The 19,224-nt window shown below is 38.8% G+C and overlaps 1 protein-coding gene across 1 annotated transcript in view; it reads right to left on the bottom strand.

The window, feature by feature from the left end:
* LOC107731100 (piezo-type mechanosensitive ion channel component 2) overlaps positions 1-19,224 on the bottom strand; it is a 173,300-nt gene that overhangs the window by 127,297 nt on the left and 26,779 nt on the right. The window contains 7 exon segments of the mRNA XM_016542086.1: positions 2,214-2,340; positions 12,581-12,689; positions 14,726-14,878; positions 17,041-17,254; positions 17,339-17,558; positions 17,898-18,042; positions 19,043-19,088. Of these exon segments, the coding sequence (XP_016397572.1) occupies positions 2,214-2,340; positions 12,581-12,689; positions 14,726-14,878; positions 17,041-17,254; positions 17,339-17,558; positions 17,898-18,042; positions 19,043-19,088 (1,014 nt within the window).

Here is a 19,224-nt window from a genome sequence, read left to right as displayed (position 1 = left end):
CTGTTTTTTGTTTTCGTTACAGCACGAGGTCATGCCTTCTGGGAGGGGGCGTTATGTTACGGACTTTTAGTCATTCTGTTATTATTTTCATTATGGACTTTTGGTTTGTTTTTATGTGTTCCCTTTGCTCAGTTTTCCCACTACTTATCAGTTGCCATGGCTATTTATTTAATCTGCACAAGTGTTGTTCATTATTTCCCTTATTTGCCCAGTATTTAAGTTGCTGTTTCTTCACTCTTTAGTTGTCGGGTATTGTTTGTTTACACGCTGTCTCACATATGGCTTTCTATTTTTAGCTATTTGAATAAACTTTGTTCTATTTTTTATCATCATCTTTGGACTATACTTGACACTTATAGTGTGTGTACTTTATTTTTAAGCACTTTATTGTGTATAAAAATTCAAATCATATTTGTTTTAATTTTGAAAATATTTTCAATATCCAGATCATAGGGTGATTTTTGTTTATGCACACTGTAATTTGATTTCAAAAGAAAAATGTTTAATAGCCTACATGCAATTTCTCAATAAAAATTATGAATTGAATACAAGAGTTGCCACGTTCATCTTTTAGTTTATTCCTTGTATGGTTTACCCTTGTATTCATTAATAAATACTGCTGCATATAGATCCAAGTCTCTACTACTGGCTTGTCTTTGTGTTCGTGATGTGAAGTCTCTAAATGGCATCTTGTTAAGCTTCATACTGTCAGAAGCTAATATTTTGAGGCACACTGCGGTTTATTTTTATTACCCACTGCTGTACCTGTAAAACCGAGGGTAAGATATGCCTCATAATATTTGATACATCTTTGTTTTAGTTGTGACATTTTAAGTAGAGTCATCATCTGCTTTGCTCTTACTTGGCACTGGCAATCCTTTCACAAACTTGTCCATGCTTAGTGCAGAATAATGCATAATTCTTTTATATTTTCACTTGGCTCCATGCAATACTCATTTCTGATTCTTCAATCACGCCATATAGTGGTCCGTTATTCCACAACAACAACTGCTACATCTGATAACAGACCCCGAGTCAAGCAGGTACTGAGTGACTTCTTGAGATAATATGTCAAATATTTGGTGTTCAATTATTTACTTATGTGGGAACCACTGGGTTAAACTACACTGAACAAAATTATAAACGCAACACTTTTGCAATTATCATGCTGTCTAATCAGCATCTTGATGTGCCACACCTGTGAGGTGGATGGATTATCTCGGCAAAGGAGAAGTGCTCAGTAACACAGATTTAGACAGATTTGTGAACAATATTTGAGAGAAATAGGCCTTTTGTGTACATAGAAAAAGTCTTAGATCTTTGAGTTCAGCTCATGAAAAATGGGGGCAAAAACAAAAGTGTTGCGTTTATAATTTTATTCAGTGTAAATGAAAATGAGAATTTTTTCCTCGGGAACTAGCTGAATTAAAATGAGTTAATTTAGCACTTGCCAGTGACCCACCTCCTTCCCAGCTCCTCTAAGCATTGGTTTTAGCAAGTAGCCATTAGTCAAAGCTGTCTTTGTTCTCGTACTCCCTTAAGTCCTGATTTACATGAATGATATATTTATATTATATTGTTACTGCATTACACATAAGCAGTTATATGTGACAATTAATATTAAACTTTTCATGTAAATTAATATAAATATATAAATATAAATAAAAACTTTAGAATATATACACTTTTAAAATAACAAAGCTTATAAATTAATAATTAAATCAATTCAGTTGATTCACTTGCATTGATATAGTCAGATATTTTCTTTTAGACGCCTAAACTTTTGCAGCAACAGCAGTTTCTTCCTGCTTTGTGAATGGACTTAAATGTATGATATCTTCATGAAAAGCAGAGAAGTGAGTTGCACTGACTCTTTAATTAGAAGTGAATCAAACTTATGCTCTCTATGTTTTGTGTGATTGGCTGATCACTGCAGATGTCATATTTTGGGTGCACATGCTTCAAAGTGAATCATAAACTCTGAATCATATCTTGAGTTGAGAGAGGATGTTTATAGTGAGCGTTGTGAGCTCGCTGAACTCAATCTAAACTGAGTTGTTTGTTTTGTTTTGACAACTCTCAACATAGTCAAAAATTCTTGAGTTTGTTCAACTAGCTTCATGAAACTGTTGTTTTGTGTGTATATGGCTTTGAGCACATAATGTAGACAAGAATAATGTAGACTTTCTACATTCAATTACTTTTTGATGTACAATAAGAGATATTCTGTGTGTATGAAGAAAATGCAAAGCAATTTGGGTAGTCATCCTCCAGAATCACGGAATTCACCCCAGAACCTTCATGGTCTTGCCATGTCCTCTTCCACACCAACATCATGGCCTAAAAATGGCAACAACAACACAGAATGCAAATTTTTACAAAACAGTAACAATATCTTTGAGAAAAGCTAGACTTTTCTGCCCTCTAATCATTACGTCATAATTCTTCATCACTAATGAATTTATAATTCATATAGCACTGCTGGTAACTGCTCTAATTATATGTTTAATAGTTTGGTCATTTTATGTTAACAATCTAACATACATAAAGCTAGGGCTGTCGAAGTTAACATTTTAACTTTCTTAGATTTATAAAACATGGACATGTCAACACATGGGCCCTTTTTTAAAATAAAGAACATAAAGCAGTCATAGTTCCAGATTTACTAACAGTTTGCACCAGCGTAAACCTCCTTTGGGGTTAAACAACTACTGTCAGGATTTATTAAAGACACAAAGTGAAAAAATTGCATTGAAAAGGCTTGGACACAGCCATATTTGTGGCTGATCTTATTGCACATTCATTTGTAGGAGTTTTCCTTTTGGAATAAAAATTTATGGCAGGAGAGTATTTAAATGAATCATGCAACATGCTTTAATAAGATTTGCTGTATAGTCAATTTACTGGTATTTGCAGCATTATTTACCGCCCAAAAAAAACATTTCTTAACCCACTTTGCACATGACATGGCTGAAATTTTTATTGCCAGGAGGAGGCACAGCAGAGAACAGAGCATGTAGAAGGTAGAGATTTTTTTTTCCACTCGTATAAAGTTATTTAGAATGGCAGAAGAAGCCATTATCCGAACATATCCTTATGCAAATTTGCGCTGCTCTTGGTAGATTGCATTGGTCATTGTGGAAATTAGATGTTGCGTCTGAGTTCTTTAATTTGCACACTGTCATTTGATCACCCGCATAACTTTCCACTCCCATCAGCGCTTTTTTGGAATTGTGCTTTTATGCTAATTTGCCTTGTTTAGTAAATCTGGCACTTAATGTAAATTGGGTAAATGGATTAATTGCATTAAATGTAATGATGACATATTTAATGAGCTATAAAAGCTCTTCATCCTGACTTTTTTGTTTGTTTATTTGTTTCAGTTGGAAATACATCTACACACCAAGAAAAATGAAAAGGATTTGTAGTACTGTTGGACACAGTCAGATACACTTGAGAAAATGTGTACTCATCAAGCCACTTTTAAAAATTGATAAGCATATTTATAATAAGATAAGTATCATCATAGTGAAATAATATGGAAGATCCCCCACTTCCCCTTAGATTGAAATTGCTTTTCCGGGTAAGAGGGTTATCACCCCTTGGTTGAAATCACAGGAGGAGGAGATGATTTCGGTTGATTTGTCCTAGAGATTGATTTCAGTGTCAGTGAGGGGGAGTTTTGACCCCAGCTCATACGATCAAACTTTTGGTCACTCACAGTACTCCAGATCAACTTCTGTGAAGTTTTGGCATTATGCTCACAAGACGCGTGTATTCATATTTTAATTAGTCATTGTGGGCCACAGTCAAAAATGTAATTGTCTTATATTTGTATAAAAACAATGATTTGAATATTCTTTATTATTAGGGTCTCAAATATCATGTGGACTGAACAATGACCAAGGAGTTCAAAAACTCTTAGAGAGATCGGCATGGCAATGGATATGGCAATGTTAATGTATTTGGTCTTAGCAGAATAGATAGCTACTGCTGCTGCTGTACAGCAAGTACAGATACTTGCTACTGCCAATACATCCACAGATATGCTGCTGCTGCTAACAAAGCAGGAGACAAAAATAAATGAACAATACAAGCCAGTGTATTCATGTATAAATAAACATGCTGCTGCATCGGTAAACATGCATATATTCACACACATGGGATGAACATAAACAGGATGGGATGGGACAAACACCCCCCAAAACAAGCAGACCTATTGCCAAGACATATGTACTGCTGCTGCTGCTCCAAAGAGCCATGATAATCAAGTTTTATTATCTATGTGTACCTGGGCTACCTCACTGATTGGCTTAGCTCGACTGATCTATATAGCTGTCTATGCATGGGCTACCATGCCAAATGGCTTAACTCTAGTTAGAAATGTGCACTGTGTGTCATTTAACAAACAGATATCAAGTTGCAGGCTGACAGAGATAAGAAAACCAAGCAACCACATGAGCAAGTATCAAAATCTAAAGTCATTTGATAATTGTCATTGACACAACCCTTTATCCTCTTACTTGAATAAGTGAAAAGCCATTAGGAGCGATAAATGAATGACAAGAATATGACTCAGAAAGGAGCATGAAATCAGCCACACACATTTAGCATGGCTTATGAAAAAAAATCGCCCTTGGAAATAAATGAACACGTCATTGGAGGTTACGCAGCTAAATATGGCGAACGCTGGTTGATAGTGTATACAAGTGTGAAACTGCTACAGCAAACACTGGCCAAGTATTTGAATGTTGAGCAGCAAGCTCATTGGCTGCTGATGCAACAGAATCCAATCAGCTGTTCTGTGTAGATAATGAAGTGATTACTAGCAGATTGAGTGAAGGAGCTATCAGCCTGCACCATCTAGAATAGTGGTTCTTAATCCTTGTCCTGGGGACCCCCCGCTCTGTACATTTTGTATGCCTCCCTTATCTGACACATTCAGTTCAGTTCTTAGAGCTCACTCCTAATGAGCTGATGAGCTGAATTAGGTGTGTTAAATAAGGGAGACATGCAAAATGTGCAGAGCAGGGTGTCACCAGGACCAAGATTAAGAACCACTAATCTGGAGTTTCATGACAGAACTTTGTAAGGTGACAAGGTATTGCGGCAATTTAGGGTAGAGTGGGGTGAGATGAGCCATTTTTTAACTTTTGTGGTCCTCAAGATAAGGGAAAATGAGGCAGAAGTACAATGAAAGTATCTAAAGTAATCTAAGGATGCACCATCTGGGTGTAAACTGATTATCTGTCTGAATCAGATTCAAATCCACATGACATTTTAGAGATAATTTACCTCTTTTAAAAAAAAAGTATGTTAATAATCAAATTTCCTTTTACAAACAGTCACATGACTCGGAAAACAGTCTAACATCATGGTCTAACTAGCACACTTGCACCCTAAAGAAAGAATCCTGGAAAAAGGAGTGCAGCTGGAAGAAAACAAAACTAGAGGTGTTTCGCATTGCATGGAGGGAAAGTACTTCCTCCTACAGAAAAGCCTTAAAAACTGCTAGATCTACTTATTTTTCGTCTCTTTTAGAACAAAACAAACATAACCGCAAGTATTTATTGAGTATAGTGGCTGAGTGCAGTCATGGCCTAATGGTTAGAGAGTCGGACTTGTAACCCGAAGGTTGTGTTTGAGTCTCAGGTCCGGCAGGAATTGTCGGTGGGGGGAGTGAATAACCAGCACTCTTCCACCACCAAAAATAATGCATCAACAGGTGCTGACTTTTCCCAACAGCACAGCAGTAATTACTTTATGAACTTCTTTACTTCCAAGATTGATACATTTAAGATAAAATTATAAGCATGCAACCATCAGCTACAATATCGCATCAGATAGATCCCCTGAGGAACAATTCCACTCATTCTCTGCTAAAGGAGAGGAAGAATTGTATAAACTTGTTAAATCATCTAAACAGATAACATGTTAGACCCTATTCCATTTAAGTTACTTAAAGAGGTGCTTCCAGAAGTCATAGTTCTTCTTCTGAATATTATTCATTCGTCATTTTTATTAGGATGTGTCCCAAAAACCTTCAAACTGGCTCATTAAGAAAAACACACTCCTAGAGAATTACAGACCGATCTCAAATCTCCCTTTTCTGTCAAATATACTAGAAAGGGCAGTAACCTCTCAGCTATGTTCCTTCTTAGAGAAAAATGGTATCTGTGAGGATTTCCAGTCAGGATTTAGACCGTATCATATTACTGAGACTGCTCTCATCAGAGTTACAAATGACCTGCTCTTATCATCCGATCGCGGTTGTATTTCTCTATTAGTGCCACTGGATCTTAGAGCTGCATTCGACCCTATCGACTACAACACTCTTTTGAATAGACTAGAAAATTATGTTGGCATTAGTGGAATTGCATGGTTCAAATCATACTTATCTGACGGCCATCAATTCTTAGCAGTGAATGATGAGGTATCATATTGATCACAAGTGCAGTATGGAGTACCACAAGGCTCAGTACTAGGACTGCTGCTTTTCACGCTTTACATGTTGGAAGATATCATCAGGAAACATGGTGTTAGCTTTCACTGTTATGCTGATGATACGAAGCTCTATATTTCTTCGCAGCCCGACGAAGCATACCAATTTGCAAAACTAACAGAATGCATAGTAGATATAAAAAACTGGATGACTAGTAATTTCCTACTGCTAAATTCTGGAAAAACAGAGGTGTTAAAAATGTAGGTGTGCTATTTGATAGCAACCTTTCCTTTGAAAGCCACATTTCTAGCATTTTCTAGCATCTAGCATTTTGAGAGCGATGACTGATTGAATGTATTTTTAGTCCAGTGCCTGTATATAAGATTAGTACTGACCAAGTTCAGAGGCTGTCATATGTGGATCAACTTACTTTGAGTAATATACTATGAGTATACCCAGTCAACACGTGAGATCATGCGATGATCACAGTGACATCACACAATCCTCATACTGTGATCCTCACGGTGTGAGTAGTATATGAAATCATTGTGAGTTCACACGATCCTCATACTGTGATCCTCACGGTGTGAGTAGTATATGAAATCATTGTGAGTTCACACGATCCTCATACTGTGATCCTCACGGTGTGAGTACATAGTATGAGCGCACAGTGAGTGTGCAGTGACCTCACATTGCGAACATAGTATGAGCGCACAGTGAGTGTGCAGTGACCTCACATTGTGACCACAGTATGAGCACACAGTGAGTGTGCAGTGACCTCACATTGGGAGCATAGTATGAGCACACAGTGAGTGCGCTGTGAGGTTACACTTTTAGCTCACTGTGACACACACATTTTGACCACACCATGAGAATCATGTGAGCTCATGGTGACATCATTGTGAGATCAAATTGTTGACTGGGTATAGTAATATAATCATAAATACATTTGTAATATTTTGTTGAGAATCCTTTGCAGGCAATGGGTGCCTTAAGTCTGGAACTCATGGACATGACCAAAGACTGGGTTTCCTCCTTTGCGATGCTTTACCAGGCCTTTACTGCAGCTGACTTCAGTTGTTATTTGTTTGTGGGTCTTTCTGCCTTTAGTTTTGTCTTCAGCAAGTGAAATGCATGCTCAATTGGGTTGAGATCAGGAGACTGACTTGGCCATTGCAGAATATTCCTCTTTTTACCTTCAAAAACTCCTGGGTTGCTTTTGCTGTATGTTTTGGGTCATTGCCTATTTGTACTATAAAGCACCGTCCAATCAACTTTGCTGCATTTGGCTGAATCTGGGCAGACCGTATATCCCTATACACTTCAGAATTCATCCGGCTGCTTCTGTCTTCTGTCACGTCATCAATAAACACCAGTAACCCAGTGCCACTGGAAGCCATGCATGCCCATGCCATCACACTGCCTCCACCATGTTTCACAGATTATGTTGTATGCTTTGGATCATGAGTTGTTCCAAGCCTTCTCCATACTTTTTACTTCCTGCCATTCTGGTACATGTGGATATTAATATCATCTGTCCAAAGAATGCTTTTCCAAAAAAAGTCTGGCTTTTTTAGATGTTTTTTTGGCAAAGTCTAATCTGGCCTTTCTATTCTTGAGGCTTATGAATGGTTTGCACTTTGTGGTGAACCCTCTGTATTTGCTTTTGTGAAGTCTTCTCTTAATTGTAGACTTTGACAATGACACGCCTAACTTCTGGAGAGCGTTCTTCACTTGGCTGGATGTTGTGAAATGGTTTTTCTTCCACAATCCATCATCCACAACTGTTGTCCTCCATGGACGTCCAGGCCTTTTTATGTTGCTGAGCTCACCAGTGCACTCTTTTTTTCTCAGAATGTACCCAACTGTTGATTTGGCCACTCCTAATGTTCCTGCTATCTCTCTGATGGATTTGTTTTGTTTTTGAAGCCTAACAATTGTCTGTTTCACTTGCATGGAGAGCTCCTTTGACCACATGATGTGGGTTCACAGCAACAGCTTCCAAATGCAAATGGCACACTTGGAATCAACTCCAGAACTTTTACCTGCTTAATTGATGTAGAAAAAGCGAAGGAATAGCCCACACCTGTCCATGAAACAGCTTTTGAGTCAATTGTCCAATTCCTTATAGTCCCTTGAAAAAGGGGGGACGTACATATTAAAGTGCCGTAATTTCTTAATCTTTCCTCCAATTTTGATGAGAATACCCTCAAATTAAAGATCAGAGTGTGCACTTTAAGCCCATATTCATATAACTATAATTTAAATATGTTTTGGTCAACAGCTAAAATAATAAAAATTGTGCCTGTGTCCATATATGGACCTAACTGTTTATACATGATAAACTAAACCAGATGTGTAATATCACATTAAAATACCAGTTTATACTTCAGAGATTTAACTTAACTTCAGTGCCTTATGGTGGGGTAAGTTAAAACGCTGGCTCAATTTACCGCACCGCATTTGGCCAACTTTGCCCTATATCAGCCATTTTGGAAAAAAACTAGCTCGCTTACCAATTCAGGCTAATATTTAGTTAAATGATTTGCATGGTTTTATACAGTATGTTGCTAAATCACCAATATGCATAATCAATATTTTAGACCTGGATTAAATTGCCTTTGATGTAACAGCAATAACGTGTTATGCTAAAATTTTACTTTGCTAAGCAAAAAAGAGGTAGTGCCCGTACATGGTAACTAATTAGATACTTTACTGTACTTACTAATGTATATACATGGTAAATATGTAGTACTTATGGACAAGTGGGTACAAACAGGCACATCCTTACAGTATCCGTATATGGTAACTAATAAGACACATTACTTTATATACTAATGATATGTACATGGTAAATGTGTAGCACCTACGGAAAAATTTGGTATTATGTGGTAACAAACAAGACACATACTGTACTTGGTATACACTTGGTAAATATGTAGTACTTACCAACAAGTGTGTGTAATAACAGTCACTAACAGGTAGTGTCAGTATATGGTAACTAATAGGGCTGGGCAAAAAATATTGATATCTCGATATTAATCGATTCTCATTTTTACAGAACGATATCGATTCTTAAATCCCAAGAATCGATTAGTCAAACCTGTTTGCAGTTAATGGGCGGAACATTAAAGGGTTCTTTACCATCCAATAAATCGCAATAGGCATTGTGCTTTGGTACTTTCAGTATGAAACAAAGTCTCAGATTTCAAATTATGTCCATTGTATTGCAGTATTTAAAACTTAAATGCCGTTTTGGCGCTGTTTAATGTATAGTGACAGATCGCTGTAGCGCCTCAGATCAACAGACGCAGCAGCGCGAGGCGCACGTGAACTGATCATCTCCTCCACATTAATACCAGTTTCAGCACAAAATAAAGGTAAGTTAAAAGAAAGAGTACAACTTTACAATCCGTATCCAGTCTCATGTTATCGCTCAATCTGTGTTTCAGCTGCGCAAAGACGTCAATATAATGCCTTCTAAACAATATGTCATGTAACGTCACATTTACCTCAGAAAAAACATATTCGGTGACCATAAACTCATTAGTCAGATTGAAAAATAAACTGTACAGAGGGCTTGTCACGTCTCGTCTGTTCGTTCAGAGTCCTGTCACTTCCTGTCTGTTGCACCCAGATCCTCAAGGACTGTTCTTCAGTATCCCAGACTGGAATCCAGAGTGGAGGACCCACCACTGGTGTCAGCACGTGCAGCTGGTATCCCTAAACCAGTACTCTCAAACCCTTCTGTCCCAGAAGTAATCCCCTTGTCTGCTGCATTTCCTATAAATGCTTATACACCGCATGCATAATTATTAGGCACGTTGATATTCTGATGATATTATTTTACCAATTCCAAACCACATCAATCTAAATAACTACTATTAATTTTGTATTTAATCATTTATGAGTGATATATAATTGTCCATGAAGGCTGGAAGAGAAAAACTCCTTATATTCAGGTGTGCAGAATTATTAGGCAATTTTCTTTTAACGATGAAATGAGCCAAAAAAGAGGTTTAACTCTAACTCTATTAAATCATGGGGAATTGCTTTCTGGTGTGTATCTGGTGTGTGCTGGTAGTATATTCACTACCACCAAAGTTCCAGAGCCAGCGACGTCCGCGGAAGGATTGCCAGAGGTGGTGGCTGAGGCTGCAGAACCTCCAGAAATGGCATTGCCCACTCCAGATCCTCCAGAGGTGGCGGCTGAGGCTGCAGAACCTCCAGAGGTGGCGGCTTTCACTTCAGCTCTTCAGCTGGATTCTACGGAGGTGGCGGCATATGCTGCAGAACCTCCTGAGGCGACGTCTTTCACTTCAGCTCTGGTTATGGTAGTGGCGCCCATTACTGAACTCCCTGTCTGTCCTATCACGGCTATGGAGGCCGTCTGTGAACTCTCTGCCCGTCCAGTCACGGCTATGAAGGCCATCTGTGAATCCTCGTCCTGTCCTGTCATGGCTATGGAGGTCGTCTGTCAATCCTCTTCCTGTCCTGTCACGGCTATATAGGCCATCTGTGAATCCTCATCCTGTCCTCTCCTATCACGGCTATGGAGGCCGTCATTGAACTCTTACTGTGCTCTGAACCGGCCGATGAGGCCATCTCCGAACTCTCATCCTGTTCTGAATCAACCATGGAGGCTGATTGTGATCTGTCTGTCCATCTAGATGCTGATTTTGAACTCTCTGTCTTGCCAGTTTCTGTCAGTCAGTCTGATCATGAACTGTCTGTCCAAGATCAACCTATAAATCAGTTTTTGAATTGTCTGTCTGTCCCTTTTCCCCTAATGAGTCTGATGTTGAACCATCTGTCTGTCCAGTTCCAAACAAGGAACGTGTTATCTGCCCCATTAGTCCAGTTATGAGCCCAGAAACTATAAATGCACTCCATGTTTGTCCCGTTAACCCTGTCACTGCCATAGAGACAATTCATGAACTGTCTGCTTGTTCTGTTCCCCTAAATGTGTCTGAACTGTCTGTCTTGCCAGTCCTAGTTTGGGAGTCCGTTTATGAACGGTCTGACTGTCCAGTGTCAGTCTGTGAGACAGTTTATGAACTCTCTGCCTGTCCAGTTTCAGTCAGTAAGCCTGTTTTTGAACTGTCTATCTATCCTGTCTCAGTCAATGAGTATAATTTTGAACCATACGTCTGTTCCGTTTCGACCAAAGAGCCTGATTTAGAATTGTCTGCTTGTTCAGTTTCAATCTGTAAACCCATTTATGAACTGTCTTCCTGTCCAGTTCCAGTCAATGAGTCAAATTGTCTGCTTGTCCAGTTTTGGTCAGTGATCTTACTTATGAACTGTCTGCCCGCTCAGTTGTCACCAGAGAGAATACATACAATATATGTAAAAAAGAATTACCATGTTAAGTACAGCCGTGTTTCTTATTTATTACCATGTACATACACTTCAGGTAAGTACCTTGTGTTACCACTCATTTGCCTGTAGGTACAAGATATTTGCCATATATGTACCAGGGAACTACACGTACTGTAAAATAAAGTGCTACCCAAAAAAGTTTTTAAAGTTTGTGTTTCTCCTTTTCACAGTCTGGCAGAAATGATGGGTGGTTCCAAAATACATGGTCACATGACAGTAAAAGTGAACAGTTGCCAAGATACAGGGGGTGGGTCAACTTACCCCACTCTCCCCTACTCCAGAAGCAGTGAAAGTGAGAAAAAATGGACAAAACCAGACTGAAGCCTTTTACTATTGTTAAGACTGAAGGAAAAAGTGTGGGTTTCCATTAAAAGAAACGGTAAAAGTGTACCACTTAACACCATGCATATACCCAGAACACAAGGTGCCTTACAAATGGTATGAATCATCTTGGACTTGGAACAAGAGTTAAAATTAGGCAGACTACTGAGTATCCTTTGCACACTATGCTTAGAATTCTGTTATTCTGTTCTCTTGCTGATATATTATAGATAATAAATGCCTACCTCACAAGCATGATGAGGCACTATAGTATAAACTTCAGGAGGGGTTATGTCATCGACTTATTAACTATGTAGTAAATAAGAGTCTACTGCTTGTAACCATCAACTAATGGCAGTGTTTCTCAACCCTCATCCTGGTGCCTGCCCTGTGAATATATTGGCAATGAGATGTTATTGATACATTATACCTTACCTCTTTTCTTTCAGGAGAGAAATGGTGACTTTTGGAGAAGCTGGATAGGATGCTGGCGGCGTCAGCATAACTTTCCACATTTTCCTGAACATAGTATATATTCAGGTTACTAATGCAGACAAATAAATAAACATGGACACAACCTCATAAAAAATTATTCATTTTTTAAGCAATATTTTTGGATTGCAAAATTAAATCAAATCCATGTTAAATGGGTTTACTCCGTGGTATAGTAACTCCTAGCAATAATAATTGAAGTAATATAGTCCAGAGTTTATAGGATCTCCAGAGGTTAAACATTGGATATGCTAGAACAGTGGTTCTTAATCCTGGTCCTGGGGACCCCCAGCTCTGCACATTTTGTATGTCTTCCTTATCTGACACACTCAGTTCAATTCATGGAGGTGTCTCGTAACGAGCAGATGATCAGAATCAGATGTGTTAAATAAGGGAGACATGCAAAATGTGCAGAGCGTGGGGTCCCCAGGACCAGGATTAAGAAGCGCTGTGCTAGAGCATTTGGGATATTCTAGAGCAGGGGTGTCCAGTCTTGCTGTTGGAGGGCCACTTTCCTGCATTGAGGGGTTCATGAAGGCATTTGTTTAATGTGAGTTTACACCAAAGATTCACCACGAGACAAGTTGAAATATTTTAACTACTTGCAATAGAAGTTTTGCAACATTCTAACACCATTTCTACACTGGACACATCAAAGCAAACATTAAAAATTGATTTGTCCTTTTGCCTTATTAAGCACAAGAGTGTGGAGTATGTCAAAAATAATTATTACTTGTGTTTACTGTCAACGAAATGGTGCATCCAGTGTAGACAGAACAATGAATTACAGTGTGTTAAATGTGCTTTTAAATAAAAAGCTGACAGAAATGGCAAGTAAACAATTGTTGCTATGGAAATGTACACCGTCTCATCTAATCGCACTGGTGTAAACTGTGAGGTTTTACCCTACCAGTGTGATAAGATGAGACGGTGTACATTTCCATAGCAACAACTGTTTACTTGCTGTTTCTGTCAGCTTTTTGTTTTGATGATCTTGACCTCTCAGCATCAGCACACGACCAACGGCACCCTCCTGAACCCATCCAGCCCCTTGACAAGCCCAAGCCTATGCCAGCCATGGATTCTGTAGTCAGGGCCTGCTGCCACACCCATCACAGAGCTGGCACTCACTGAATTGTTTTCCCCCGGAGCTCATAGAGCTGGATTCTCAGGTCTATGCTCCTGCCCATGTTCCCACCCCCAAGATGGCTCTCTTCCTGCTGGTTCCATCTAGCCTTTTGGACGCTCTGCTCCCGAGCACTTCCCTGGACATTCCTTCTCTGCTGGTCTCATCTAACCTCCTGGCTCCTTCATCTCTGCTGGTCCTGTCCAACCTCCTGGCTCCTTCATCTTCGCTGGTCCCGTCCAGTCCCCTGGCTTCTTTGTCTATGCTGGCTCCGCCCGGCTTCCTGGCTCTGTCAGCTTCACTGGTACCTTTGGCTTTGCTGGGCTCCTGCTTCCCTTTAGCTCTACCTTCATCCTCGGCCCCACAGGTTCCACCTCGGCCTTCCAAGCCCCCAGCTGCACCTTGGTCCTCTGCACCAGATTCCCTGACAACACCTCGGTCCTGCAGTGTCGCCCTGTACCTCCTTCCCTCTAGATATGCCTGGTTCTAGTTTTAGTCTCTGGGTTTCTTTTGTTTAGTTCCTGTCTCCTTGGTTAGCTCTCATCCCTAGTTTGATCTCATTGATGTCATAGCAACCCACTTTTTTCATCGGTGCCTGATTTAGTTCCTTGTTTGCCCTTAGTTGTTCATTGTCTGTTCTTGTCTGGTTTTCTGAATTTTGTGTTAATGTTAGATTGTTAAAACTTTGTTCTTTGTGCCCCTGTATGATTTTATAATGGGATAATTAACTACACAGCTGCGATTAGATTCTGCCTCAACTACTTCTCCTTGTTCCCACAACCAGTTGGTGACCAGTCCTGCTCAAAGAGTGCTACCTTACTAATCAAGGACTTCATGATTACTAGGCAGGTGTTCTAGAGCTAAACTCTGCAGAAAGATGGCCCTCCAGGAGCAGGTTTGGACACCTACCATGTTTTTGTGGCTGCATTTGTGAAGTGCATTATATTACCTCCTCAAAAGACTGAGTCCACTTTTGTAGTAAACTCATGACTGAAAAATACAGCAGTAGGAGCACCAGTGGGTTAACCATTGCAGGCCAACTACTATCTTCATTCAGCGCCAGGATATACGGTTCTGACATGTTGGTCTGGATGAGCGATGTCAAACCAAACAACCTGGTAAACAGACAGAAATCTTAGATGCAAACAAATACAGAAGTGCCAGTGGTTGATTTGCAAGAAGGAACAGGATTGAGCACCCATGATTTAAAACAGTACTTAGTAATTTCACTAATAATGTCCTAAAATGTAAAAACCTTCATTGCAATAATGTAGTGTATTCTAGAGCAGTACTTCTCATGGCTATAGCAATGGGAATAGCCATTGTTATGTCAGCATTGGCAAACTTTTGTAACATTATTTTAACCCCTTACATCCTAAAGGCATTTTGATAATTTCACGTCTAAGTGGCATACTAAAAAATAAGGACTTATAACTCTACAAAAAACAAGGTAGCATTATTTGCATGGTTAGGAATTGAATACAAATGTCAAAAGAATATGTTTTTATCATGTTTGGAGACTCTTACTCTCATTACAACACTGCTAAACACCAGAAAAAGCGATGCCTTTTACATGTAGTAATTTTTGTTATTATGCAAGTTTGACATGATTACTATTAGTATATACAGTATAAAAGGTCATAGAATCAAGGCTGATCTTGTTCACAATCACATTAACTGCATCTGGGCAAAATTCTGTGTTTGTATCTCAAAGCAATCAAAAGTTATGGCATTTGGAACCTTGGTAGCCTTTTATCAAAAGTCCAAAAACCTCTTCAAACAAGTGATCTGAGGGTTTTTGTAAACACCACAATAAAATATAGAAATAATAATAATTAAATTAAGTTTACTAGCTTGACTTCCCCTTTAAATGACGCAACGCTCTGCCCTCTGTGTATGACTCTGCTCCCATTAAGCAGTTAGAAGTGAATTAATTGATTCAGTATTTCGACACTTCCATAAGGATGCGTTAAATTCGACAAAGCAGTTTAATGAAGGATGTATTGATCTTGTGAATTAGCTAATTTTACTGTACTGGCACAACACTGCTAAAATGTAGGGCAAGTATTTGCGCTCATTGGCTCCCCCTCCTGCTGGTGGCACCCTAGGTGACTGACTAGTTTGCCTATGCCTAGAAACGGGCCTGCTCATGTGTATACTGTTTACATGCGTGTCTGTGGAGATTTTCATTCAAAAACCCAGTATAGTTTGGTCTCTAACTGAAACAAATATACTTCTTGTATTCTGCTACTTGAGGATCTTTTCAACGATTTATGACACAAGATTGTTATACTGTATATGATGCTTTTTCAGATCACATTTTCACAAAATGGAGCACCTTTATGATGTCAACTACGGTGGACCAGTAGTGCACAACACAATGAAATCTCCACAACACAACGGAAATGCTCCCGCTCCCTTTCTTGGCCACTATAAAGGGTGCGTTAAATCTAAGGACCCTATACCAGAGGTAATGATCAAACGAATTGACAATAGAAAGCATTTTATGGATACACTTTTTACACAAATTGATTCTATTTACAATATGTATTTTCTTTTCAATACGTGTAAATAGTTGTTAGATATTATTTATAGGCTATAGTCTATCACCTCAGTTTTGTTTTACAATAACAGGATACAATAGTAATGTAGAGTGTAAATTATTATATTTATTAAAAATATTATATAGATGCCGCTATTGGGACAATTAAGCCCTCCATACACCTATACCCCTAACCCCAATATACTTAATTATTAAACACTCTTTATGCACATTATTTCCACTTTTCAAATATTTACTATATTGAAAGTAAATGCTTTTCTGATCTGATATGTGATGGGAAAAAGGAGAAGAGCAAGTTAGACAAAATCATTTTTAATTTTGTGTGGCCCAACCAGACATTGGTGAGTGTAATTAGTGTAAATAGCCTATGTCAAAACAGGCAAAACAGGTACAAAAGTCTGACACATAGGACCATGTGTTGCGACTTGTTTCCATTGTGTTGTAGCTATTTCGTTGTGCTGTGGAGATTTTGCTGTGTTGTGCACTACTGGTCCACTGTAGTTCAACAAATTTGAACTCACTTGTTAAGAGTTGGTCATAATCCCTATATTCACTATAAAGCCAAGCTTCTAAGCTTTAAAATCACCCTTTTTTCCAAACAAATGATTATGAAGTAACTATATAAAGCTTTTTTTTGCTTGTACAGCATACTTGATGTGAATAATGTTGACCTTTACTTGATACAGGTTTACTGGGTAGAAATCTGAACTGCACCTGGCAAAGCTATCCTGAGGAGGAATAAGCTGTTGGATGAGGGGTAGCTGGTAGAGGTAAAGGATAAGGATGTGTCCTCCACTGAAGATGGTCATCATTACACACAAAGAGCTGAAGTGTAGCAGAGAGATGGTATAGTCTAACACCCAGCACCACGCAATGCCAAGAAACACCATGAAATACAGTGCTGACGTCAGCGAGGGAAACGTTATACCTGTCAAAATATATAAGATCATTGACTGCATCTATAGATAATTTTTCAGAATATACACACACATTCCTATCTTATATGCATTACCTGCCAACCCCAACAGAACAGTCACCAAGACTTTTCCAGCAGTTTTCATTACAGAAGACATAAGAAGTCTCAGACTGGTCAAAAATATGATACATTTTTGCAGAACATCAGGAGAGGAGAGAGGAGAGGTGTGGCTCTTAACAGAGGAGCCGAGGGAGGAACCATCAGATGTTCTACTCTCCCCTTCACATTCTGAGTCTGAAATCTCTCCATCTGAACCCTGTCAAATATGGAAACAGGAACAGAGCAGCCAACACTAAAAATGTTAGTTGTTTTTAGGTGTAAAAATACATTCAGTAAAAATAGTTTATACCTTATGATCATTTATATTGCAGCACAAAGTAGCTAGTAAGTTTAGGATGATTTCATTAAGAAAATGTAACCCCATTCAACCTTCCTGCAGGTTTAGTTCCAGCCATGTTGTAATTTTCAAGTAAACCCAAAGGTCTTTATCAACTGTCTTAATTGTGTTTGATTAGGCTTGCAGGAAGGTGGGCCTCCGGGAAGAGCACTAAGCACCCCTGCTCTACAACTTACACAATTACAAGTTGCTCATTACCTCACTGTTGTAGAGGTGCCTGCAGTTTTCACTATGATGTGGATTCTTGGCTTTACACCAATGAAGGATGAACAGTGTAGACAGGAAGACAGCAAAATCTGGCATTAGTAGACGTATTATGTTAAGTGTGTCCACATCACTAAACCTGGGAAGAGGTGTAAAAAGATACATATGTATTTTACTAAGAAACACAAATATACTGGAATAATTGAGACAATTTAAGCACAAAAAAATTGGAACAATTGGAATACCACAAAGAATATTTAACACTACAACCATATGTTTTCACTAGGTGGGAGAAAACATTTAATAACCAGAAATGCCATGCAATTCAATAGACCACATTATAGGGATGTGCAGCAAAGCCAATATTTGAATCTGTATCTGTAGCAATGGCAAACTCAAATGTATCTTCTCTCACTTTACAGATCTTCACTATGTGGGACAGCTAACCGTATGCTGCTAATGATGTCTTCACAACCTTATTTTGTTGTAAAGTGCTAATATGACTGTCAGAACAAGCTGGCGGTAACAATACAGTGATCATACAGCTGTCCATTATTGATGTTAACTCTGCTTATTCGCTGGCAGTGACACTGCGGGTATATTCCATGCTTGCAGCTTTAATAATTTGCTATCTTTACCTCTTTGAGGAGTGGTATCGTTCTGCGTCAGTAATGTTGCATGATTGTACACTGTTCCCCTAGTGTCAGCTACTGACGCAATGTTGAGTGAACCAGAATCGAAGGGGAATGTTTTCTGTTACACATGTAGGCTGGCCACATTACTGTGTGTGAACATTTACATTGATCTTATCAATATCTCTATTCAACAGTTGAAAGAATCTGACAAAATGGTGTTCCACCTTATGAACAGCATTTGCCCCAAGTAAAGTGGACAATTGATCTTATCAATATCTCTATTCAACAGTTGAAAGAATCTGACAAAATGGTGTTCACCGCCACCTTATGAACAGCATTTGCCCCAAGTAAAGTGGACTCAAAAATATTGGGCAATTGTATGCTACTGATGTAATGTCTCATTTCCTTCATCTTAGAACTTAGGGAACCAAGGTTATATCAGTAACTGGAGACATTTCCTTACTTTGAAAGAAACATTTTAGCAATCATTAATATATTCCATACCTGACAATGCCAAGGTGAAAGAAAATGCTGTCCCATGGCCTGATCTCTGAAGAATAAAAAGCATACATATATTACTATGCATGGATAGTACAGGGTAAAACCTGAAAGAAAACTTGGTCCCACTTTATATTAGGTGGCCTTAACTACTATGTACTTACATCAAAAAATAAGTACAATGTACT

This window comes from Sinocyclocheilus rhinocerous, unplaced genomic scaffold (genome assembly GCF_001515625.1).
Source record: "Sinocyclocheilus rhinocerous isolate Xijiao unplaced genomic scaffold, SAMN03320098_v1.1 scaffold2264, whole genome shotgun sequence".
Taxonomy (NCBI): domain Eukaryota; kingdom Metazoa; phylum Chordata; class Actinopteri; order Cypriniformes; family Cyprinidae; genus Sinocyclocheilus; species Sinocyclocheilus rhinocerous.
Note: the sequence above shows the minus strand (reverse complement) of the source record. Positions and strands in the feature narration are given on the sequence as shown.